Genomic DNA, 26,346 nt, shown 5'->3' with positions numbered 1-26,346 from the left:
CTGGATCCTTCCTCAAACCCTCTCGGTGTACATACATCGATGAAATCTGGCTTTTGACCGGCTCCAAGGTGCACCAATTGCCTATCAGAAGGTTCTCGCGGGTTCCAGTGTACCCACTTTCTTCCTGGCCCCGTGCCCTTTCACCACCTCCCATTCCCTTCCTGTCCTCTACCGGCTCGACCTAGATCTAGGCGGCGACTGCATCTAGTCTGCGTGGGAGGGACCTGAAATGAGGAGCCGGGGAGAACCGGGGGGCTGCTCTAGCTCCGGGGGTCCGAGCCGGCCTTTGCCGCGCCCGCCAGCTGAGTGCCCACTGCAGATCTTGCAACGACCCTGCAAGCTGGAGGAAAGAGGGATGGGCGGGGGGCGGGGGAGGGGGGGCAGAGCGGGACGCAGCCTCCCGGGACCGCGGGTCCAGCAACCCTCGCGCTCCTTCCCGGTACCCAACTCTTCCCCCACCCCCGAGCCCGATGGGGCCGGGCGGTTGTGCGCAGGCGCGGCCGCTCCCCGCCGTCCCCCTCCTCTCCCGGGCCGCCCTTTCACCCTGGCAACGGCGGCGCGGCGACGACGGCGGCGGCGCGGGCTGGGCGCGGACGGGGCGGGGCGCGCGGGCGGTGCCGGTGCGGTGCGGGCTGGGCTGCGGCGGGAGCGGCGGCGGCGGCTAGCGGGTTCGGACGCTCGGAGCTCGGCTGCATCGCGGCGTGGGGTGCGGCCCGCGGACTCAGCCCCGGGCCATGGACTCCCAAAAAGTGAGCCGGGGGGGGGGGGGGGCCGGGGCGAGGGGTTGCGGCGCGCCCAGGCCGGGATGGGGGTGGGCGTGGCGCCCCGGCGGGGCCGGGCGGCGGGTTCGCGGGGAGCCCGCGGGGGCTGGAGCGGGCTGCGGCGGCGGAGCGCGAGGCCCCTCGGCCCTGGCTCCGGGGCTGCGGGGACCGCGCCCGGTGACCCAGACTGGCCTCTGCCCGACACTTGGACCCAGGCCCTGGCTCCAGAGGGAGGAGGAGGGAGCCGGGCCCGGGTTTTAACCACCTATTCTGGGCAGCAGCGCTCTAGGCGCCCCCCCCCCAGCTTTTGATTCAGCAGCCTCCTTCCCGGGGTGCTAGCGGGGCATTATCGGTGCTCAGCAGACGCTGGGGCTCCCGAGGCACCTGGGGTCTCCCCCGCTGGAGCCCGAGCCGGTGCTCTTAAAGTGGACCCAGCCTTGTGCACAATGCACGCTCCTCTAGGTCGGAAACCAGCTGACCTTAGTGCCCCCCACCCCCAGCCAGATATCCCCCGCTTTCGCTCTCCTTGCACCCCAGCCCACCTCCTGCACCCTTCGTAGCCTCTAAGCTAAGCCGGTCTTAATGTTCAGAGTTGGCTGAATAGCAAAAGGCAAGAGTGAGGCAGGACAGCGATCCCATTCGCTGACCATGGTGGGGTCGGGAGGGGTGGCTCGGCCGTTACTTTAGCGCGTTTCCTGGCATGCTTTGTACCAACGGAGCAAGTTCAGGGAGGCTTTAGAGAACTGGCCGGTTCGGCGGGACCAAAAAAGAAAAAGAAAAAGAGCACATCGCCAATGCTTTGAATATAATTAGCAGTGAGTTCTTCACGTGCAGTTATGATCCCTGTATAGACATCAGCCACCCTGTTTCTTTGTTAGATTATAGTTTAATTGCACTGTAGGTACATCCTGGGAAGGAAAAACAAGTGTCATTAATAATGTAGTAGGGAGAAACAAGGGCATATCCACGAAGCCATTCTTTTCTATAATTAGATAGAAAGCCCTGGAAGGACTTACTGGGACAATGTGATCTTTAATTTAGTCTGAATTCACCCCGGGGGGAAGCACGGGAGGGGGGGGGGGCGCTGAGAGAATAGTGTAAAGGCTGATTAAGCTTTGATCATTAGAATATTTAACGAAGTGCGTATGATTTCATCTTAAGTATGGTATCTCTTGAAACCCAGTTGAGTGTATTCAAGTTTTATTTTCCTAACTACTAGTAGGACATTTAAAAAAATGATCAAGTGTGTGTTTTAGACATGCATGTGATGTTCAGAACATCTCTGCCAAACTTTGTGTTTTGCCGCTTATTTAACATGCTAGAAGTAAATTACATGAAAGCTGAATGGAAATTTATTCAGGGCAAATAGAAAAGTAAAGCTTTGGATTCTAGAGAACTTGGGTTCTCTGCTGCTGTTTACTAGCTTTGGGGCATGGAACAGTCATTCAGCTGGTTAATATGTTTCCTCATCTTTGTAGTATTTTATGGGATCATTGTGAAAATTGGGTAAAATAGTTCATCTGTAAGTGCATCCCATATGGTCCCCTGAGCACGGCCAGGGGTAATTCCTGAGTGCAGAGCCAGGAGTGACCCCTGAGCATCGCCGGGTGTGACCCAAAAAACAAAACAAAACAAAAAAGTTTTCAGGAATAAGTGCTGTAAAGTATAACTTAAGGGATTGGGGATAGTTCAAGGTACTAGAGTGCTTGCTTTGTGTGCAGACAGTTTGGGTTCAATCCCCAGCACCACAAATGGCCCCCTGAGTATCACCAGGTGTGGCCAACAAGCAATATATATATATATATATATATGTATATATATACATATATATATGTAACACACATGTATGTATTTTAATGTGAATGATCTTATTTTTGTTAGGGCATGCATTATCTCTTTAAAGAGGATTCAAGAGTTGGAGCTTGTGACTTATGCGAAACCATACTGCTAGCCTTAAAGTGAAAGATTTAAATTTACTATTCCATCCCAGAAATAGCTTTGAGTACCTTTAGGTACCATGTCAAGCTTCCCCAGACCTAGCAAAGAATCAATTTTCTCCACCCACATTTAGTGGATTGAATCTGTGACAAGTTTATAAATTAATTTATTAATATTCATGCTCAGTGTTTTTGATGGTACTCAATATTTCTAACACAAAAGAACTTTGTTAAATTGCTAAAATCGAGTTTCAGGTGTTGATGCCTTTAGCCTATTTAGTGTTCCAAGTTTGAGCATCATTTCTCAGTAATTACTGCAGAGGCAGTGATAGATGTCAACCAACACATTAAACTGGATGTTTCTCTTTAAAAGCTTGAATAGTAGTCTATTGTCATAGTTTTTATTTTTTGTTAAAGAATTTAACAATAAAAATAATAACTGGGATGTACTTTAGTGAGAGCAAGGAAAAGTGGTGAAGGGTGAAAATGACTTACGTGTTAGTAAGGAAATGGGATTTAGGCTTTACATTATTAAGAGAATGGCTTTGGGACCTGTGACCTGTTTATGAGCTGTGTAAGCCTTGGTAGTCTGCCACGTGTCTCCGTTTCCTCATCTGTAACGTAGAGATAGCAGTTGAACTTAGCTCAGTGTTATTGTGAGGATCTTGATAATTAAAAAAAATCATTTGGGCTAGGAGAGGTAGTACAGAGGATAAAGCACTAGCCTTGTATGCAGGGATGTCCTGGGTTCTATCCCCAGTGCCACTTAAGGTACCCTGAATACCACCTGAGCACAGAACCAGAAGTAAGCCCTGGGCACAGCTAGTGGTGGCCCCCCAAACAAAAAAATATTTTAAGTCCTAGTCACTGTGAATTACAAAGCCACAAAGATATTCATGATTGAGTTTCAGGCATACCACTCTCCAACACCAGTCCCTTCACCAGTGTCCCCAGTTTCCCTCCCGACACTGAAGCCTGCCTCTGGGGCAGGCACTTTCTCCCTCCTCCATCCCCCTCCCCCAGTGTCCTAATGTTTCTTTCCCTAACTTACCCCCACCCCCTTCAACCCACTGTAGTGGAAAGCTTCCTACTGAAGACCACTGTTCCTGCTCTTCATTTCTGTTGCCTTTGGACATTTGCTACTCCCTTATGTTTCTTTAAATCCCACATATGAGAGAGATCATTCTGAGTCTGTCCCTCTCCCTCTGTCTGACGTCAATCAACATGATACTCTCCAGATCCATCCTCATAGCAGCAAATTGCCTGACTTCATCATTTCTTATGGCTGAGTGGACCCCATTTAATTCCATTGAATTTGTTTTTCTTTTTGGGTCACACCTGGCGATGCACAAGGGTTACTCCTGGATCTGCACTCAGGAATTACTTCTGGTGGTGCTCAGGGGACCATATGGGATTCTGGGATGGAACCCAGGTTGGCCGCGTGCAAGGCAGACGCCCTACCCGATGTACTATCACTCCAACCCCTCCACTGAATTTTTTAAAAATTTAAAAAATCACTTAGCCATGCTTAGCACACTTGCATATTGTTTTGATGTTTTATATTACTATTACAAGTTTCATAATAACTTGTGGATAATTTGTATATCTACTTAAAAATGATTTATCATTGGTTTATAATACTATAGAATCTCAGTTGCCTGGTTTATGCTTCTCTGTATGTCCACTCAACACAGCCACCCCCAGAACACTAATGCCCTCTTGCCCCCCAATGATCCCTCACCCGTTTTTCCCTCTTTTCCTTCCTTTTGGTAAATAACATGATCTCACCAAGTCTTGGAGTGCATAATTATTCCTATACTCTTAGTTCAGTCCAGCCATTTTTAAAGCTTTGTGTTTGGTTTCAAGAGTTAAATTTCTGTGTTTTATGCCTGTAATGAAGTATTTCAAATGGTGTTGCCAAAGAATTTTTAAATCCTAATTGAAAGCTGCTTGTAAGTTCTGACTCAGCAATTTGACAATTGAGATGGAATTATTGACTGGACAGACTTAAAGAAGCTTGATGGTGGCCAGCCAGCAAATGGACTAGCTTGGCCAGCTGCTTTTTTTGTCTGTGAAAATAGCTTGGACTTCAGTGTTTGTGTTAGCAACAGATGCTCTGTTTGAGTTGCGGAAGAAAACATAATTGCCCTGGGTCTGTAAGGCAGACTGTTGGATACAGAAGACCAGTGTTACCTCCCAGAAATAAACAAGGATTTTGTTTATATGGAGTTTCTGGGACACTTTTGTGAACAGGACGTGTTATGGATAGGTGGCTTGCTTTGACACTCAAACCTTTTGATTATACCTTTAAGTGGTATTAAGATAACATCCCAAAGGTTTCCTTATCGGATAAAATGTGTATGTTCAAAGAAAACATTGAAGCAAATAAGACATTTGCACCTTGCTGGAATCTTGGCACGTGGAATTTGATAGTTTACCTTTTTTGTACGGGCGATCAACAGTGGATGCTGTTTCTAGGAAAGATTATGCTTTTGGATGAGGATAATAAAGATGAGAAAGGGACAAGGGGTCCCAGAGGAAGGATGTCACCAAGAGCTTACATTGTCTATTGTTACTTTTTCCTTGAGTGTTCTTTTTACTTTGAAAGGGATAGTGGTAGATGAGGTTTGACTTACAAGACAAGACAAACCTATATTGTGAGGATTAAACTGCGTAGGGGAAGGCTTTCTTTTTGTTAATTAAATGTTTTACAGTGTCGGTGGTCAATTCCAATGCCTCACACATTCAAGGCATGTGCTCTACCATTGAGTTAGTTCCCAGGCCCACTAAGAGGAATTTTAAAATATGACAAGTGCAGCCAATAGTGTAATCTGTGTTGAGTTGCCTTATTCCTATTTCCTTATTCCTTATTTCCTCCTCTTTCATGGTATTTGCTGTTCATTGCGTATGTTGTATCCTAGTAGTTCAGAGACCTCCATCATATGATCATTCACAGGGTAGTTTTTAAAATTACCCTTTTTCTATCCAGAAAACATTATTTAAAAAAACAAACATTATTTCCTGAAGAAAGAAAAGAGAAACAGAATTTGAATTTTGTTGTGCCCAGTAATGTGTTAGACTGCTGCCGGCTCTCCCAGTAGCTCTTATTTCTATTACATCACTGTATCACTGTATCACTGTCATCCGTTGTTCATTGATGTACTCGAGCAGATGCCAGTAACATCTCCATTCTTCCCAGCCCTGAGATTTTAGCAGTCTCTCCTTACTTGTTTTGCCCAATGATTGGAGGCTCTTTTCAGGGTCAGGGGAATGAGACCTGTTATTATTACTATTTTTGCCATATCGAATATATGCCAAAAGGAGCTTGCCAGGCTCTTCCGTGCGGGTGAAATACTCTCAGTAGCTTCCTGGGCTCTCCGAGAGGCATATATATGTATGTGTATATATATATATATATATATATATATGTATGTATACATGTACATATATATATTTCCCTTTATGATGATGTTGCATGGCTGCAAAGTGGCGGCGTGGTCCAAGAATATTTTCACTCATGCGTGAGGCTGGGCCCGAGCATGTGGAAAGTGGCCTGGAGCATGATGGCGGTGAAGTAGTGGAGGTCAGCTGCCAGGGCTGGGTCCCTTGGGGCGGGGCGGGTCTCACCCACCCCTCTCTGGGGCACACCTGGTGCGGAGTTCCATTTCTGTTACATCCACTAGGAAATTAAACTCAGAGAGGTTAAGGGAGTTGTTCAGTCACACAGTTAACAAGAGGTAGTCTGGAATCACACCAGATCTTACCAGTCCAAGCTTTAAAAAAAATAATAATAATACCACTCTTTTCCCCTGAGTGCTTTGTCTTTGAACGTATGGTTAAAATAAAAGAAACTTAATATGTTAGCAAGAATAAACTACATGGGGTCTTTAGTTTTTGTTTGGGGGTCACAGCGATGCTTGGGGGCTACTCTGGATTTAGTGCTTGAGGGAACACTAAGTGCCGGGGATTGACTTCTGTGCTCCAGCTCCCCAGCTGGTTTGTTCATTCTTAGAACATTCCTCTATGGTGGGACTTGAGCCATAGTACTGCAGGTAGAGCGTTTGCCTTGCACGCGACTGACCCGTTTGATCCCAGCACCCCATATGGTTCCCCAAGCCCACCAGGAATGAGCTGGGAGTAGTTCCTGAACACTTCTGGGTGTGGCTCTAAAACCAAACCAAACGAAGAAGGATTCTGTGTTGTATTTTAGCCAAGACTTGGAAGTTCTTCCCCAGTTAGCGATTGGAGTAGTTCCTTTTTGTTTATTCATTTAATTAACTTTTACTGAATCACCATGAAGTAGAGGATTACAGAATTGTTCATGATTGAGTTTCAGTCATCCAGTGTTCCAACACCCATCCCTCTGTGGAGTGACATTCTTGAGTACCATGAGTGGCCTTGCATCTGTCACTTTGACAGTACCATTCAGCTGCCTTCCTCTCTAGCTGTTTCCTGTGGCTGGCTGCTGTGTGATAGACCCTCCACACTATATTAGAACCCCCAGTCAACTCAGTACAGGCTGTAGGGGCCAGGATGTAGTCCCAATGGTTAAGGCTTGCGTAGCATGCACTTGACCCGACCTGGCTCCGTTCCTGTTACCACATGTTCCCTCCGCACCTCTGGGTGCAGCCCTGGAGGATTCCAGCTCTGGTGTGTTCCTGGTACCCGCAGCACTGCAAGGCTCAAGCTCAAATGTCACAGGCCCTTGCACTGTACCAAAGGCCTGATGAGCCAAGAGGCCCCCGCTGAACACTATGTACGTGAGCTATGGAGCATTCTGTCTTCAAGGAATGAGATGACGTTCACAGGAATTACATTCTCAGTCTTTATAGACTTTTTTCCTAACCAACTTCTAGGGGATTATAGGATTTTTACAGTCCTAGCTAATTTATAGAGAATATCATCCCCCCAAAGCCTTAACACCTTAGATGGTAGTTTCTTTCCAAAGTTATTACTGTTAATACTCTTTGGTCAATACAAATTGAGAAGGATCACTTTATTTTCTAGTAATAGCAGGATTTTGAATACATTAAAGAGCCATGTTAAAAATAAGACTAACTCGGGGCTGGAGCGATAGCATAGCCAGTAGGGCGTTTGCCTTGCACGCGGCCGACCCAGGTTCAAATCCCAGCATCCCATATGGTCCCCTGAGCACCGCCAGGGGTGATTCCTGAGTGCAGAGCCAGGAGTAACCCCTGTGCATCGCCAGGTGTGACCCAAAAAGCAAAAAATAAATAAATAAATAAATAAATAATTAAAAAAAATAAGACTAACTCTATTCCAGGGATATTATATCTTGAAGGGTTTAGGATATACAAAAGTCTGCATTACACTGATGATTCCTTGAGTTGCAATATTTTCTTAACTCTTCTCAGGTACAGCCTTGTCTTTGTCAGATGCTGCCGTTGGCATGAATGTTTGTACTCAGTGATCCCCAGAAATTTTTTTCTAACCCCAAATGGAATCTTGTAAGTTTTCCTCGCTTGGTTAAGGTATTTCAGGGATCCCAAAGGAATGTTGTTTATGCATCAGATTTTCTCTTGAGATGTAATATTGTATTACTTCCTTTCTGTTTCTGTATCTGCTATTTATATAAATAAAAGTGAGAAATTAGTGAAATTCTATAAAGGAACTTATAACATTGTAATTTATATCCACGTATAACTATTGTAATTCAGAATCTGGTATAGTATAAACACACAGAGAAATTCCACTTAGAAAGCTTTTAGGTAGTTCATCCTTAACTATAATTAATCAAATGAATATAGAATATTTGCATTATCCACAGTCTTAGAAATTTGTGGACTATTTGGACGATACAACTTCACAGCCATTAAGACTGGTTTTCTGGTTTAGTACTTTGGATTGAGGTGTGTAAAACACTATGAAGGTTTCCTACTAGCAAGGAAAGAGGAGAGGGAGAGAATGAAGCAAGGAGAAGTTTAATAATTGTTACCTGTTGAAATTAAAATATGTCGGATACATTGGATTCAATAAAATACTGAAATTAATTTTACCTATTGTTTTATTTTTTTAATTTGAAGCACCCTTATTTACAATACAGCTAGTGACAGGGTTTCGTATGTACAAGGTTCCGACACACACCCCCCACCAGAATGTTCGCTTCCCTCCACCATTGTCTCAGGTTCCCACTCCTGCACTCAGTAAACCCAGCTCTGTAAACCGATTCTCAGATTCCATAGTCCTTAATCATTTTTAATTCCCATCCTGCTTCCTTATAATGGCTTGTTCCTTTCATAGAGTAAGATCTACAGAAAACACTGCAACTCCTTTCTGATAGAATATTACCATTTCTACCTTGAAGTTTCTAGATGTGCTTGACAGTGATGAAGACAAATGTGTGCTTCATAGTAGAGACAAAATTAAAGCATTTGTAGGATAGAAATGGAGATTCTGGGGCTGGAGCGATATAGCACAGCGGGTAGGGCATGTGCCTTGCACGCAGCCGACCCGGGTTCGATTCCCAGCATCCCATATGGTCCCCCGAGCACCGCCAAGAGTAATTCCTGAGTGCATGAGCCAGGAGTAACCCATGTGCATTTCTGGGTGTGACCCAGAAAGAAAAGAAAAAAAGAAACGGAGATTTTGTCCTATAAAAATATATTAAAAAATCAGTTTTGTATGTCATTCAGCAGTCTTAATAGGGCTGTGGGTGTGATTTAGCAGTAGGGCACAGGCATTACATATTGGGAGATTTGGGGATTCATTCTCTAGCATGAAAATGGCTCAGCAAATTCAAATTTTTAGGCTATATAATTCTGTGGTAGGGTTTACCCTTGGATAGGCACATTGATTAGATTTAAAAGCAGTATTCTACTAAAGTGGTTAAGTGCATGAGCCTTGGAAACAATAATTTTTACCTTGCAGTGCCATTTTGATCATGTGTTTGAACCTCCATTGTCTCCTTTGTACAAACGAAAAGTAACCCTGCCAGTAAGATGGATAAAAGGGGAGACATATTACAGTCCATTAACCAAAAGGAGCCCAATCTTAACTGAAGTTTTCTCCACACACTGTGCATTGTGCAGAACCTTTTAAACTACTGCATTGTGTTGTTTTAAAATGCATTCAGAACCTATCTTGAAGGAGTTACTTGGAACACTCGAAAGCAGTGCTTTTCAAGCTTTTTATACTTGGGACAGTAATGGTCCCTGGATTAGCAGCTGAAAACCACTGGCTGTGTCCTTTGCCTGTCTTTTTCCACATCTCTACTTTCTAATTTTTTTTTTTGGAGGGGGTGGGTGGGTCATATCCAGCGATGCTCAGGGGTTACTCCTGGTTCTACACTCAGGAATTATTCCTGGCAGTGCTTGGGGACCATATGAAATGCCGGGGATTGAACCCAGGTCTGTTGCATGCGAGGCAAACACCCATCCCGCTGTGTTATTACTCCAGCCCTCCACACGTCTGAATTGCTGCGCTCACCCTCCAGCTGGGCCCATCCCTCACCAAGCCCTCACTCCACTCTGCCCTTTGGCCTGTAGTCTTACTTAATCCACTTGTTTGTTTGGCCTCCCAGGCAGTGCTCAGGTTGTGGTGTCCCACTGCAGATGCAAGGGCCCTAGTATTTGATGCTGTGATTGGAGCCTTCCTGGGCTGCATCTGGTGGTGCTCAAGGGGGCTTCCTTTTGCCTGGAACCAGGCCTGGGTTGTGCATGTTCTCATTGAGCCCTAACCATGATACTAACTCCCTGCTTCTAGTCTTTGAATTCAACTCTTGGCGCACTTGTTTCTGGGAGGAATGCTGACAGGTTATATCAACTAACTCTTGGTATCATTGTCTTTTTTTTTTTTTAACACAACTTTTTTTTTTTTTTTTTTTTTTTGCTTTTTGGGTCACACCCAGTGATGCACAGGGGTTACTCCTGGCTCATGAATGAACTCAGGAATAACTCCTGGCAGTGCTCGGAGGACCATATGGGATACTGGGAATCGAACCTGGGTCGGCTGCGTGCAAGGCAAACGCCCTACCCACTGTGCTATTGCTCCAGCCCAACACAACATTTTCTTATAGTAAAATACCACTAGTGGTGGGGAAGAGAGGTCCAGAGAGGAGAGTGAGCCCAACAGAGAGTCCAGAGAGGAGAGTGAGCCCAACAGAGCTATCAGCAGGCCCTTGGATGATCTGATACTTACCTCTAGGGATTGTTGTAAGAATTAAATGAGAACTCTTGTAATTATTTTTAACTCTCCACTGCTATAATATTTATATAAAATTTACGAAAAGTTATCCATTAATTTTCAACCAGAGCTTCTGATACATGGCCTTTTATTAATATTCTGTCTTGACTGAACATTCTTCCTGCAAATTGCTTTGGGAAATTAAAATATTTGCACTTGTAGATGCTTCCCAGAAACAAGGATTGTGCTTATAGGGAAATTATGAAATATGAAGTAAAAAGTATTCTTATTTGAGGGCTGAGAACATTATTTATGGTAACTACTTGCCTTGCATGTGTGAGGCCCTGGGTTCAATGTTTGGCACCACCAAGAAGAAAAACCAAAACTAAAAAAAACAAAACCCCAAATCTCCCCAATCCCCAAAGCTTTGTAATTTTTCTTTTTCTTTTTTTTTTTTGGTGTGTGTGTGGAGCGATGGTTGGAGGTGACATCGTCTGTGGTAAAGGCTTTTCCTGGCTCTGTGCTAAGGATTGACCCCTAGTGCCCTAGTGTTGCCCAGGGGACTCTCTGCAGTGCCCGGGAATGCACTAGGGGCTGCTTCGTGCAAGGTGAGCACCTCACCCACTGTGCGATCTCTCTGGCCCGTGTTTCATTTTTACTGAGAAAACAAGTACTTTGTTTGGGTTTCATTATTACAGCTCAGGTAGAGCTGGGCTGTAATAACTTAAATAACTTAAGCCTCTACTGTCCAGTATGATAGAACTTGGCTACATGTGCCTATGCATGGATATAATTTTAAAAAATGTGCTCTGCTACATTTCAGCAGGTCATCAGCTTCATGAGGCTGATGATTGCTATATTGGCAACACATATGTTGGACCTTTTCATCATAGCAGGAAATTTACTGGACAGCACTGCTGAATTAGGGAGTATGGAAAAAGTAAATAACCAACTGCTTTGGAATTTTGCAGGGAGGGGTTACTACTCTACAGTGCTCAGGGCTTATTCCTGGTTTTCTGAGTTCCGGGGTCACAATTGGTACTTGGAAACATGAGCAGTGGTAGGGATCAAACTGGCTTAAGCCTTATGCAAAGCAGGCATCTTAATTCCTATACTAACTGGCCCTTTTAACCAAGCGTTTTTTGTTAACTGTTGTGTGGTCCTCTTTTAGTGTGGTGTGGAAGTGCTATAGCAGTGTAGGGTCGTGCAATACCAGTGATCAAATGCAGGGCCTCAGGCATGTAAGGCATTTTATTCCATCACTTGAGTCACATTCCTAGCCCTATAATTGTGTTTCTAATAGGAAGTATTATCAAGGATTGAGAAATTTAATACTAAGATTACTTATTATGGTCCTGTAGCATCTGGAAATAATGTAAATATAATTTAACAGTGAATAATACACTCCTAAATTTTAAAAAATTATAACTAAAAATTATATTATGTCTCAGTGTTTCTTTGTTTTTATTCCTCATACCCTGATGTATCAGAAATTTCCATTTGTCTTTATAATTTTTTTTTCTTTCTGGGTCACACCTGGTGATGCACAGGGGTTACTCCTGGCTCTGCACTCAGGAATCACTCCTGACGGTGCTCAGGGGACCATATGGGATGCTGGGAATCGAACCCAGGTCAGCCACGTGCAAAACAAATGCCCTACCCGCTGTGCTATTGCTCCAGCCCCTGTCTTTATAATTTTTAAGGAGGTGTCTCTGTCCCTTTGTCATGGCCTTGTGGCCTTAATACTGTTGAGGCCCAGAAAGTACAGTGGGAAGGGCACTTACCTTGCACACAGCTGACCTGAGTTTGATATTGGTACCTCATATGGTCCACTGAGTACATCAGGGGTGATCCCTGAGCACAGAGTCAGGAGTAAGCCCTGAACACCAATAGGCATTATACTCCATCACTTGAGTCACATTCCCACATACATGGGGCCCAAAAATTCCCCCTTTACTATTAAGCTAAATTAATATCAATCGCCTTTACTGTAATGAAAGGAATAATTCTGACTAAGCTGTATACTGGGAATAAAAGGTATTAATACAGTACAAATTCATGTCCCATTTTTTTGTAATTATGGGCTTTGGGAATTTTAACAGTGAGAATCTTTGCACTTGCTCTATTTACATTGCTTTATGTTATTATTTAATAAACTCATTTAAAAGTATATAGAGACTTATTGTTAATAATACTTTTATTTCTCTTTAGTACACTATCATTATCATTATGTTACTTTTTTTTATCCTAGGAAGCTCTGCAAAGGATAATTTCAACTCTGGCAAATAAAAATGATGAAATTCAGAACTTTATTGATACACTAAATCAAACATTACACGGGGTACAGGTATGAATCTTTCATTAAAAAGTTTGTGTAAACATGTTGATGGATGATTATCAGGTCCTATCAGAAGTAAGAATATCACATCAACTCAGGAGACTGTGAAATATTGGAGTTGTAAAAGCAAGGTTTGAAAGTGTCAGAGAAGCAAATTCCCCATGTTCTCCATAAAAAGATAAAGGGGAAAAGAAAACGTGGAAAAAATAGTTGCTTTGAAATCTTGTAGAGCTCACTATTCACCCTTTTTGTTTGCAGGTATCTTTTTTGATTCCATAAGAGCAAATGATATCTTTTCTAAAGTATTGGGAACAAAGCATTCTTCTTAGGTAGAAGGTGGAAGGAAGGGTCGTAGGAAGTCTTTGTAGAAGTAGAGTAAAGTAACGCACAGAGCTCTGGTATGTTGCTGAGAGGCTAGTGCTCATTCTTTGCATGTAGATCCAGTTGTGTTTTTGTTTTGTTTTGTTTTTTGGGTCACACCTGGTGAGGCTCGGGTTACTCGGGGCTCTGTTCTCAGGAATTACTCCTGGCGGTGCTCAGGGGACCAGTATGGGATGCTGGGGATCGAACCCGGGTTGGCCATGTGCAAGTCAAACACCCTACCTGTTGTACTCTCACTCCAGCCCCAGTTTTGATGGTCCTTGGAGCACTGCTGGGAGTGACTCCAAAGTATTCCTGGAGTAGACCCTTAGCACCACCAGGTGTCATCCAAAAGTCCAAAAGTAAATAAAGTAACTCTTAAAGGAATGACTAGAGAGAAGGACGAGAACTTCTTAAGGAAATGGTCCCAAGTTTGGGCAGACCCCTCATAGGTTAATTAAATTAAGCACAGCATGGTTTCTTTTTTACAGACGAATAATCTCAGGTCCAGACTTGAAATGGCTTGTCCTAAATCTCATTGTTTCTGAGTGGTTCATCCCGTATTTAAGTCTTATGCCTTCCAGTACCCAAACATATTCCTTATTCCACAGCATGTTCTTTCCAGCATAAGTTAACAAATAAAATGCTCAATGCCACTTTAGGAGTCAGGTGCCAGTGAGATGATGTCTAGTTTTTGTAAACATTATAAAAAAAGGTTTTTGACTATAATTAAGGTAGACTGTATAGATGAATTCTCTCAAAATGCCAATCTCCTTCTCTTAATTGAATGAGTCATCTAAGTTGAAAATGCCTTCAGATATAATTTCTTGGGCTCCTGAAGTAATACAGGGATTAAGGCACTTGACTTGCAGGCAGTAGACCCCAGTTTGATCCCTGGCACCACATATGGTCCCTGAGCCTCTCAGAAGTGATCCCTGAACACAGGCAGGATTAAGCCCTGAGCACCACTGACGGTGACTCACTCCCCACCCCCCACAAAGATAAAATTTCTTCCATCTCAAAGTCTTTGGAAATGCGGCTTTGATTAATGAATTTGCAGTACAGTTTATTGAAATAGTATCTTGCTTAGTGTGGCATCAGGAAGTCAACAGATTAGAAATGCTTTATTACTTTTGCTGCTAGTAACTTGATTGATTGTGTTGCAACGGACAAGTCACTTCAAATGTTTTAGTAAAATTTAGGAGCTAGAGTATAAATTCTAGTCACTACCTTATTTCTGTTGACCCTTTCAGCAATAAAAATAAACATTTGACAAATATCTTAGGATTCAGTGAAGAATTGCTTACGTATTTCACGTTCACACACACACACACACACACACACACACACACCACCCACATATCTATAATGTAAACCCAGTGTTTTAGAGAAACAAAAAGATTTTAAAATTTTAACTTTAAGCAAGACCAGCCTCCTACTCATATGACCAAATTGTCAAATAGAGTTATAGAATGCAAGTCTTTATTTCATCAAATGCTTCACCAATGATTCCTCTGCACAACAAAGGTTGAGAAGCACTGGTTTGGGGTCTGCCTTAGAGTCTGAAAAAAAAGTCAGGTCAAAGCAGGCAGTCCTTAAACAACCTTTCACATTGTCCTGTGCAACAAGTGTCAGAGTGAAGTATGAGCTGGTCTATAAAAAGGCTGCTCAGCTCATAGCACAGCTGAGGTCAGGCTGTCAGCATTGGCAGCCAGTGTTTTGAATTTACCTGTCAAGCATTAAAATTTTGTTTTCATTTTAGGTTGAGACGGTTTATACTATGAGTGTATATCTTGGAAAATATATGTTTTGTGCCTTATCTGTTTGACAGCCAAGTAAAGTTTTTGTGTTATTTTGTTTACTAAACAGGAAAATTCAGCTAACATACTTTCAGAATTAGATGAAGAATTTGATAGTTTATACTCTGTGTTGGACGAAGTGAAAGAAGGCATGATTAACAGTATCAAGCAGGAACAATCTCGTAAATCGCATGAGTTACAGGTGAGATGCAATCAATTTAAGTATGAATTTAAACTCATGTTTAGAATGCTCAGTTCACAGCGCTCAGTTTATTAAATTCGTAGCGCTCAATTTATTGAAAACAAAAATCAGCGAATTTTTGTGTAAAGTTAAACTTTATACATATACTGTGATGAAAACTTTTTAATAAAGATTAGCCTTCCTTAATCATTTTTAAATGTATAGGTAACTAGTTAACTCTGGACATTGTTGTATAACAGATTGCTAAAACTTTTTCATCTTGCAAAATCAGCTCTGGCTCTAGCAAACAAATCCCTGTTTGTGTCTCTTCCCACTGCCTGCTAGGAACCATTGTACCTCTGTTGCCAAGATTTCGACTACTATTTACATTTTATATAGTTGGACTCATACCGCACTTGCCCCTTTGGTGATTGGCTTATGCCAGCTGCATAATGTCTTTAAGTTCTGCTCATCTTAGAGCAGGTGCCAAGATGTTCTGTTGCCTGGGAATGCCAGATTTTTATCTGTCTACTCATCTGTCTCTGGACTTTCAGGTTATGTTCACCTTTTAGCTTGAGTGCACCTTTCAGTTATTGTGAACGATGCTGCAATGAACATGGTTGGACCACTGTCTTGAAATGCAGCTTTCAGTTCTTTCAGATCTATATCCACAAGGAGGGTAATTTTATGTTCGGTGTCTGAAGGAACTTTTATACCGCTTGCCAGCGCTACTGCAGCATTCACGGTCCCACCAGAAGCACACAAGTTTTAAAATTTCTCCTTATCTTCACTCAGCATTTGTTGATTTTTTTTCATTATGGTACATCATACTATTATTTTATAAAATGTAACTGACACATACATTATGCTAGTTTCAGTTACAGAGCATGATGATTCAGTATTGTCACTGTCACTGTCATCCTGTTGTTTATCAATTTGCTCAAGCGGGTGCCAGTAATGTCTCCATTCATCCCTGTCATGTGCTAGTGTAGCCCAATGGCGTATTGGGGGCTCTTTCAGGGTCAGGGAAATGAGGACCATCGTTGTTAACTGTTTTTGGCATGTTGAGTACACGGGTAGCTTTTCCAGGCTCTTTGTGCGGGCAGGATACTCTTGGTGCAGGCAAGATACTCTCGGTAGCTTGCCAGGCTCTCCAAGAGGGACAGAAGTTTTGGGGCGGCGTCTAAACGCCTTTACAGGTTTTCCCAGTCTACCAAATGTAAGCTTTTGGTCGACTGGCATGCTGTAATGTACATACAGAAAAATGATCATCATCATAATATCATCACCATTGGTGTATTTTTTTCTTTCCCTTTGGAGAAGGAGGTTGGGCCACACCTGGTGGTGCTCAGGGCATACTGCTGACTCTTTGCTCAGGGCTCAGTCCTGGTGGTGCTTGGGGACACCAAACCAGAGCCATATTAAATGAGGGCCAGCTATGTGCAAGGCAGATTCCTTACTCACTTTCTTGTCTCCAGTTCTAATTCTAATGATTATTATTATTTTGAGGGGGCTCACACCCAGCAGTGCTCAGGACTTACACTTGATTCTCAGTGCTCAGGAATCTCCTGGCAGGGTACAGAGGACCATATAGAGTGCTGGGGAATAGAACCAGTTTGGCCACATGCAAGACAAGTGCCCTACCTGCTGGCCCCAAGAATTTATTTTTTCTTTTTGGGTCACACCCAGAGATGCTCAGGGGTTCCTCCTGGCTGTGCACTCAGGAATTACTCCCAGTGGTGCTGGGGAGACCATATGGGATGTTGGGGGATCAAACCCAGGTCTGCCGCGTGCAAGGCAAATGCCCTACCTGCTAGACTATCACTCTTGCCCCAAGAATTTTTTTTTAAATAATTTTGTAGCTGGGTAAACATGGTAATGATAGTGTGAACAGTTATGCTTCTGGTGGACAAAGTTACTGTACTTCCACCGCTACCAGGTGTCAGAGACCCTCCACGACTCTGACAGACATGGCTCTTGTGTGATTCGGGCATGGTGACAGCTAAGACATTAGCTATGTTTCTGTTCCTACATTGTGGCAGTAGAGTTTTATTTTTTTCCTTCTTCATATTCTTTCATCCTTCGTAATTTATTAAAGAAAAACATTTCCCTTTTCCCCTTCCCTTTGTTGTTGTCGTGACCTGGGGTTGCAGTGACCCCAGACTCCTTGTGGTACTCAACAGAGGGCACACTTGGTGGCTGTGCTCGCATGAAATGAGGCACCACGAGCTGAACACACCACTAACTAAAAGCCCATTGCGATAACTATGGCTATTGTACTCTCCATTCTCTTTGAAATCTAGACACTTACAGTTGTGACTCCCATTTTATATAATATTGAAGTTAACAAACAAGCATTTATAGTAGTAGATATTGCTTGAGTAATGTGTTGAACATCCTTGTAACTTGAATCATAAACTTCAGCCTAGTTTTAACTGTTTAGTCAAAAAATTCAGTCTTCATTATCAAAGGTATTATCTGCAAATGGAATATTTTGAGTTAGGCTAGTGATAATTTTCTGATGGCCTTGGTTTACTGGGATCTTTTGGCCCCAATTATCTATAACTTCTTTTTTTTTTGAATAAATGAAGAGTATATGTATATGTGCAGTTATTTTAAGAAAGTTTTAAAAAGGTAATAAGTACAACATATTCAAATAATTATAATTTGTTACATGCATGACTAGCATCTACCTTCTTCCATTGCTCTCCAAATTTTAACAATTTCATTGTTGCTATTATAGAAGTCAACTATAATAATATATCTAAGATTCTAATGGTGGCAGGATATTTTATTAATTTTTTTTTAGAATCAACTTGGTCAATGCAGTAATGCTCTGGAGAACTCTGAAGAACTACTGGAGTTTGCAACACGGTCATTAGGTATCAAGGAGCCTGAAGAATTTTCAAAGGTACAAGAATACCGATCAAAAAAATCTAAAGTAATTCAGTTAAAAAGAAACTTTTTTCTGTGGAAAGAGCATATATTTTTGAAATGATGTTTTCCCTTTTAACTTTGGACTTTTTACAGACATTTCTATCACTAAAGGAGACTTATAATTTCTTGACAGTAAAAATTTTGGCTGCTCATTTATTTCAAAGCAGACACATACTATGATCTTTCAGGGTCATGAACAAATTAATCCGTTTTTCCTTACTGTTCAGTTAAGATGAATCATTTTCTTTGTTACATTCATGTTGATTATCTATAAGGCAGTTATGTATGTTCTTTATGTACTGTCCTTATGGTACTGAATCATATCTTTGTTATAACTATTCCAAAACGAAGGAAATAAAGTTGAAAATGCTCTTAAGCTTCCAACAAATCAAATTTTATAGTGCTTTCTATGAGCTGACTGGGAAAACATCATTTAATGCATATGAGCACTCTAACAAAGTGAACTTTGTTGATAAATTTTTCTTAAGTATCCTATTTATCTTAGAAAATTTACTATTAAAATAGGAAATTGGATTTTTAAAGGTATGTTTGGTATGAAAATATGAAGAAAAGAGCAAGAAGATGGCTAATGCTTTAAGCTTTTTTCAGGTGTTTCATATTAATTCTTTAAGTAGGATTTTTATAAAATGGTTATCAGTTGCCCATATCATATAGCTCTATGTAGATAGCAAAATATGCACTGTGTAATATTATGATTTTTGAGTTTGATACTGTTTGTTTGGTACTTGTAGTGGCAGCATTTTGAGATGCATCTGTGTTAGAATGAGGGCGTCAAAACCCATCTGTGTCCACCCTAGTATTTTCATCTTATAATTTGCTTGTGAATATAGTGGTAGAAAAACTTCTTTGAGAAAGTGACATATGCTAGTTTAAATCTCTGCAGTTAGAAATTGAAGCCCAAGCGTTGATTCCTGGAGCTAGAGAGCTCGATAAAAGTCTGGAGTGCACGCCCGCTAGCACCCGGGAACCAAGTCCTACCCCAATACCATACGGCTTCCCTCGCACTGCTGGGAGTCTGCTTCCTACCCCAAAGAGAACAAGAAATGGATTCTTATTAAGAATGAACCAAAAAACAATTGCTGTTAACTATGAACAGATTAATTCTTGATATTCACCTCCAAATTCAACCCTTCTTCAAGGGTTGTAGAAAAGTTTATCTGCCTGTGTATTTGGGTACTTGGTAGAAGTTTTTTTTTGTTTTTTTTGTTTTTTGCTTTTTGGGTCACACTCAGCAATGCATAGGGGTGACTCCTGGCTCTGCACTCAGGAATTACCCCTGGCAGTGCTCAGGGGATGATATGGGATGCTGGGAATTGAACCCGGGTGGGCCGCGTGCAAGGCAAATGCCCTACCCGCTGTGCTATCGTTCCAACACTGTACTTGGTAGAAGTTTTATGAAGGAATTAGAAGGAAAATGTATCACACTTTAAAGTACTTTAAAAGTGTGTTCACCTCTTCAGAGGGCATTTATATTCTGAGTTCAGATATTTGGAGCATAGCCAAAACTCTGCAGAAAACAAATGTTAAATGAGTACCCTAGAATTTATGGCTGGGGCATTATATCATTTATTCTTGATTCTTTCTCAGGATCTCTTGATTCTTAATCTGTAGTACTACTACATTTTCAGTTATTTTTCTCTAATAACAGATTTTCATCTAGTGAAGTAGGAACAGTTATGAATGACAGAGTTGGTAGCAAGATTTAACAGCTGATAGTCTCATAGTGAAGAAGACAGGAAAACTGTCAAGTGTGACTATAAGTGCATGAGGTCTTTGAATAATATACTTTCATAAAAGGTCAATGAGAAAATAGAAATTACTGGCCTGGACCACTGGGTGGAGTTTTCTGTTTTCCCCACATCTTCATGGATTCGTTGCCTGATTCTCAGGATTTCTCAGATCCCAGAGATGTGCACATCAGGCTCATGGGTATGCTAACCTGTCTGAGTCTGGATTGTGTCTGAGTGTACACGAGAAATGAAAGGGGTCCTGTCCAGCTTTGGTTTCCGACTTTGTTCCCAGAGCTACTGGGGTAGACACTAGCTGCCCATGACCCTAAACAAGAATCAACCCATTAAGAAAAATAATGAATGAATTCAGATTCTTTCTTTTTTTTTTCCTTTTTGGGTCACACCCCGAGATGCTCAGGGGTTCCTCCTGGCTCTACACTCAGGAATTACTCCAGGTGATGCTTGGGGGAACATATGGGATCTGGGAGATCAAACCTGGGTCAACTGAGGGCAAGGCCCTCCCCGCTCTACTATCTCTCCAGCCCCAACATATTTCTTTACCTTAGAAATGTCATGAGGGCTCTTGAAACAGAAGTTTAGTGTTATTTTTTTTTTTTTGTGGCCAGGAACTTAACTTATGGTAAAATTATTTTCATTTCACTGAAAGTTGCTGTGCCAGGAATTGGTTGATGTTAAGTAATGACTCACTCTTCAAAAGAGGATAATTGATAAAAATTTGTTTCTCTAAATTGCTCTGTTCTCAAAGCACTTTTTTCCTCTTCACCTTCAAGTTTACCGTTGTCTCCTTTGTTCTTTCCAGACTTGTTTCTGCTTATTGTAAATTGAAAGGGTTTTGATAAAATAAATCACATTGTAGTTTAAATGTTTTCTAAATATTCCACTTTGCTTTTAGTAGTTTTGTCTACCAACATTTTACAGTATGCTAAACAGCTTAAACCATTTGAGATATGTGAATTTGTCATTGTTTCTTGTCCAGAAATTTGAGTGTATTTTTCAGGAAAGAAAGGATTCACTGAGGGCCAGGCAGAAAGTCAAAGATCTATAATGCATGCTTTGCATGCGGGAGCCCTGGCTTAGCCACTGGTACCGTGTGGTTCTCCATGCCCTACTGGGAGTGGCCACTCAGCAACCATCCAGATGGGAATGATTCCTGGTTATTAGATGGTGTAGCCTCTCTGCAAAAAAAATAAATAAATAAATAAATGAGAATCACTTTCAACTATTTTCTTAGTATTCAGATTATTGTTTCCAAGTCAAAAATTTGATTTACTTTCCTAGGCAACTGCATGAATTATACTTGCTTCAAATACCTAAAAAATATTCTGGTACATTAAATATTAATACAGAAGTTCTAAAGTGATCGTACACTATGTAGGGCACTTGCCTTGTATAAGACTGACCCAGGTTCATTCCCCAGCATCCTATATAGTCCCCTGAACACCACCAGAAGTAATTCCTGAGTGCAGAGCCAAGAGTAACCCATGAACACTGCTGGATGTGGCCCCCAAACAAAGAAAAAAGTTCTAAAGTATGTTTATTCTGGTATAAATGCACACACACAAAATGACACCTTTAGTAATAAGTAATATTAGAAACAAATATAATGTAATATAAGTAATATTAGAAACAAAATTAAATCATTATTGGCATTTATTTTTTATTTTAAAATAATTTTTGGTGAAGTAAAATAGTTTTCATTTTAAGAAACTTAGATAAGTGGGGAGAGAACACTGGATTTTAAAAGGCTAGTGTTTTTATTTTTTGAGAATCATAATGTCAGTTTATTTTTTCTCACTCTCTGTTGAGGTATACTGTGTCATTATGCTCCTTTTACAAAACAGTATAAAAGTGACCAGTACTGATGCTGGAGAGATAGCAGAGGAGGTAAGGCACATGCCTTGAACGTGACTGATGCTGGTTTAGTCCTTTACACCGTATGTGATCCCCTGAGTATCACCAGGAGTGATAGCTGAGCATGTAGCCAAGAGTACAACCAGATGTGTAGTTTAAAAAGCAGTAAGAAAACAAAGCAAAACAACCAAATACGAACAAGTCCAAAGTAAGAGCAATATAAGAACTGAAGAAGAAAGGCAACTAAAGCATTGTCACATACTTCTAGTTATTGTTCAGCTGAATCTGATAAATATTACTATGTTAAACTTTATGTTAACATGTGGTAGTATGTCAGCAAAATAGGTGCATTGTATGTATTGTATGCTTGCTAGGGAAAAATATTTTGTGGGATATATTCTTTGTAAGTGTAAAGGAAATGACAGGTTTTATGTGCAATATCCTTCATTTTTTATGACTGTACAGCAACAAGTGATAGCTATACCTCCTCTTAAATTGTGCTAGCATTTCCCCAGCACCCATCCCTCCAAGAAAAAAATATGTAGAGGAGGTTTAAGGAGGTAGTTTCTGTGAAGTCTCTTGAGAGAAAGACTCCATTGTTAGAAGTATGTCTCTGGTTTCTCCTTGTCTGTATTTTTGCTGTTGTGACTTCATTCTTTGGGTAAAGGATTGTAGAATTGCAGCCTAGTTCGAAATGTTAGCAGGCAAGCTCTCAGAATTCAAAGAACTTGCCCAGTGAAGGCATATAGAGAAAACTTGTAACAATCAATGTGAAGTGGTGAAAAATATCTCTAAAGAAAAAATTGGAGCACATATTTGAAATGTACAAGAAAAGACTATCAGAATGCATAGAAATGTATGCACCATAAAGGAGATTTATTGTTCTAGTTGGAGAGTGTCAGACTGAAAGTGGAGGTGTATTTTGATTACCTTAAGGTAAGAACAAATATAGTAATTTGCAATTAGTTTGAAGTATTAAATATTCTTTTAAGGTGGTTTATTTGAAGTTTGATTTTTTTTCTACTATAGTTCTAACATCACATGCAATCTGATGCAATTTGTACGTTTCTTGTAATATATTTTGGTGATATGAACTAATCTATTCCATGGTTTATATCCTAACTTATCTTGCATGTCACTGCCATTGAAACTTGCATGAAAAGCACTAACTGCCTTCTTTCTCTTCTCCCTGATTTGCTCCAAGGCTGCCAGACAGATCAAGGATAGGTATGGTATAAAACCTACATTTTTATTTAAGTATCAATATCAAAGTCAGAAATGAAATTCAAGACCAGTTTCTTGCTAGCATTTATTTGGTTAAAATAAAAATTCCTAGTGTCTAAATATAAAAAATAATCTTCCACTATATATTTTCTGGAGTAAACATTAATCAACAAGATTTTTACAAAAACAGTTTCAGACAATTATGGACTTCTAAAAGAATTTCATTTCTGGTATAACATAGTTAGCTTTAGTACAGTTTCTAGTTCTGCTAGAGGTGGGGACCATTTCTAATCAAAAATATTTTAATTAAGTAAAAATTCATTTTTTTTGTTCTTAAATATGAGAAGTCTACCTTGTTTTTTGAGACATCACAGCATTTCAACAGTCCTCAGGAGTTAAAGCTCTCCTACTTTTTTGCTGTCCTGTTTAATACCTTTGTATTCTCATTCCATTCTGTTCCTGGTGCCATCTCTGTTTCTAATGCCATTACTACTTAGTTTATGAGAAGAGAAAATAAAAAATGTTAAAAAGTATTTGATTTGGAAAATATTTCTCATTGGTGCAATTAAGATTAAGAAATGGAGTTTAGGTCTTGTAATAGGCACAACAGAAGGCTAAAATAGCTGCTGATGTTTGGATTGAGTTAATACTAAAGGATTGACGTTAATTGCCCTGGCCACTTAGTGTTGCAGATAGTGAAATCATCGACAAAGGGTTTCTTCTTTGAGCACTGTGAGACTCTCTTGAAAGACACAGGTCCTCAGATTATATTTCTGAATCCTAGGTTAAATAATTTTTCAGTTCATTCACAATGTTGCTCATGAAACAGGCCAGTGTCTGTTGTTAAATCAGGCGAAGACTTAGGTTCTGTGTCTCTCTCATAGCCTTTTATTTGAATGAGAGGGAAGATTCGCATTATTAGGTCAAACATTTATTTTTATATTTTTGGTATGTTTCATGTCAGGGCTAGTTGAAGATAAAAATCATTCATGTTATTCTTGAATGTAGGAAGGAGATTATGGGAGCCCGAGGTGAAAATGTTAGCTCTACTGAGTACCCCTAGCTAGATAATTCTTTTAAGTCATCGACTTTGCTGAATATCTACTCTGGTCCTTGATTTTCTGGAATAGAAGTTGCTTCCTAAATAGCCTTCAAACTGCCCTAAGACTTTGGGGGAAACCTTGCACATTTTTTTTCTCAATCTTCTCACTGGAGTCTGTATAGTTCTGTGCTTCCCAGAACCCTGTTCTTATCCTTGACTTCTTTCTCTTTGCTCAGATTTATTTTTCAGAATTTAATTTTTTGATCAGTTTTCATGGCAATGTATTATTCCATGAAGCTTGACTTTTTTACTGCTGCTTCTAAGCAAACTCTTGAATTGACTTCAGTATTACATGGGTAATTTGGAATTAGTGGATGTCCCCTTCCTGCCAGTCCTATACTTTAAAATTTTTAAAATTTTTTTTTCTTTTGGGCCAGTTTGGTGATGCTCAGTGGTTCTTCCTGGCTCTGCACTCAGAAATTAACCTTACGGGGTTCTTGGGGGGACCATATGGGATGCTGGGCCTTGAAACGTCGACAGCCCATGCAAGACAAGCACCCGACCTGCTACACTGTTATTCTGACCCCAGTCGTATACTTTAAAATTTTTTAATATACATTTTTAAATGTTTACTTCCCAACTAAAAAGCATTTCTCGGCTTTTTATGCCTTCCTAATTTTCAGCTTTATAATATTTAGATCTCTGGTGTAGTTGTAGGTGCTTTTTTAGGAAGCAAACTAGAATTCCATCAGTGTCATTTATGATACAAAGTAATTTAAGCAAAGAGTCCTAATTAAAGTTATTTTGATTAAGGAAAGAAAGTATTATCTGAGTGTAGAAGGGATATTCGAGGAAGAATGTGTTATATACCTGAGTACATAGCACAATAGCACTGTCCTCCCGTTGTTCATTGATTTACTCAAGCGGGCACCAGTAACGTCTCCATTGTGAGACTTGTTACTGTTTTTGGCATATCGAATACGCCACGGGGAGGCTCTGTCATATAGTCAGGATACTCTCAGTAGCTTGCTGGGCTCTCTGAGAGGGGTGGAGGAATTGAACCCGGGTCAGCGCATGCAAGGCAAACGCCCTGTCCTCTGTGCTGTCGCTCCAGCCCAAGTACATATAAAATACATAAAAATAAATGTATTTGGGAGCGTTAATATCCTTTTGTGTAATAGATGTTATGCAGGATAGAAATTAGAAGCCAGGGGTTGGCGTGATAGTACAGTGGGTAGGGCTGTACTATCCTGAAATCTATAAAACTTAGTTTAATAACAAAATTATAATTTTGTTATTAAACTAAGTTTTATAGATTTCAGATTTACCTAAAATACTTTTACTTATTTTTCACTGTTTCTCAGTAAACATTTAAATAGATTTAGAGGTAATCAAGTGGGCATTTGTTAAGTATTTGTCTGAATATCACTTATAATTTTTCAAAATTAAAAGATATCTGGGGCTTTGGAGGGTAATATCTAGCCTTTGTTCTTAACTCTTGTTGATATAATTTAAAATTTTATCAGAGAGCCATCAGTTTAAAGTCATGTGTGTGAAATACTAAGTATTGCTATTGGCATTCAGTAATGTGAGCTTTATTTCCCATAAATTATATTTAAACATATAATGTCATTTTTGACTCATTATTGTTAAATGATTACCTTTCTATTATTGAAATGAAATGAAATAAATGAATATATAAATTACTTATTATTTTTATACCCAAGTGATTGAATTCAAGATTTTTCTGTAATAGTAATTGAAAATTTTGATATTTTTATTACTATTGCTCTCCAGGGCATATTTGACAGAACTGAATGACTAGAATGAAGTATGACTCTTACTCTCTTGTTCTTCCATCGCTATTTACAGCCTCTTCCAAATTTTATACTAGAAAGACCACATTTATAAATAGTACTTTTTAAATCATGATCTGGCCAAAGGTAATAAGAGGAGAGCCTTTGTAATACTTGCGGAAATCTATGGTGATATGAAAAATTGA

At 40.6% G+C, this 26,346-nt stretch overlaps 1 protein-coding gene across 3 annotated transcripts in view; it reads left to right on the top strand.

Annotated features, from left to right (window-relative positions):
• Positions 1 to 589: 589 nt before the first annotated feature.
• FSD1L (fibronectin type III and SPRY domain containing 1 like) overlaps positions 590 to 26,346 on the top strand; it is a 50,453-nt gene continuing 24,696 nt past the window's right edge. For all 3 annotated transcript variants that reach the window (XM_055119678.1, XM_055119674.1, XM_055119673.1), the window contains exons 1-5: positions 590 to 749; positions 13,092 to 13,187; positions 15,408 to 15,539; positions 18,328 to 18,429; positions 23,283 to 23,305. In XM_055119678.1, coding sequence (XP_054975653.1) covers positions 735 to 749; positions 13,092 to 13,187; positions 15,408 to 15,539; positions 18,328 to 18,429; positions 23,283 to 23,305 — 368 coding nt within the window. In that variant the 5' untranslated portion in view covers positions 590 to 734. The remainder of the gene's footprint in view (positions 750 to 13,091; positions 13,188 to 15,407; positions 15,540 to 18,327; positions 18,430 to 23,282; positions 23,306 to 26,346) is intronic.

This window comes from Sorex araneus, chromosome 1 (assembly GCF_027595985.1).
Source record: "Sorex araneus isolate mSorAra2 chromosome 1, mSorAra2.pri, whole genome shotgun sequence".
In the NCBI taxonomy this organism is placed as follows: Eukaryota; Metazoa; Chordata; class Mammalia; order Eulipotyphla; family Soricidae; genus Sorex; species Sorex araneus.
The sequence above is the reverse complement of the archived record's forward strand: the minus strand, read 5'-3'. Positions and strand labels throughout refer to the sequence as shown.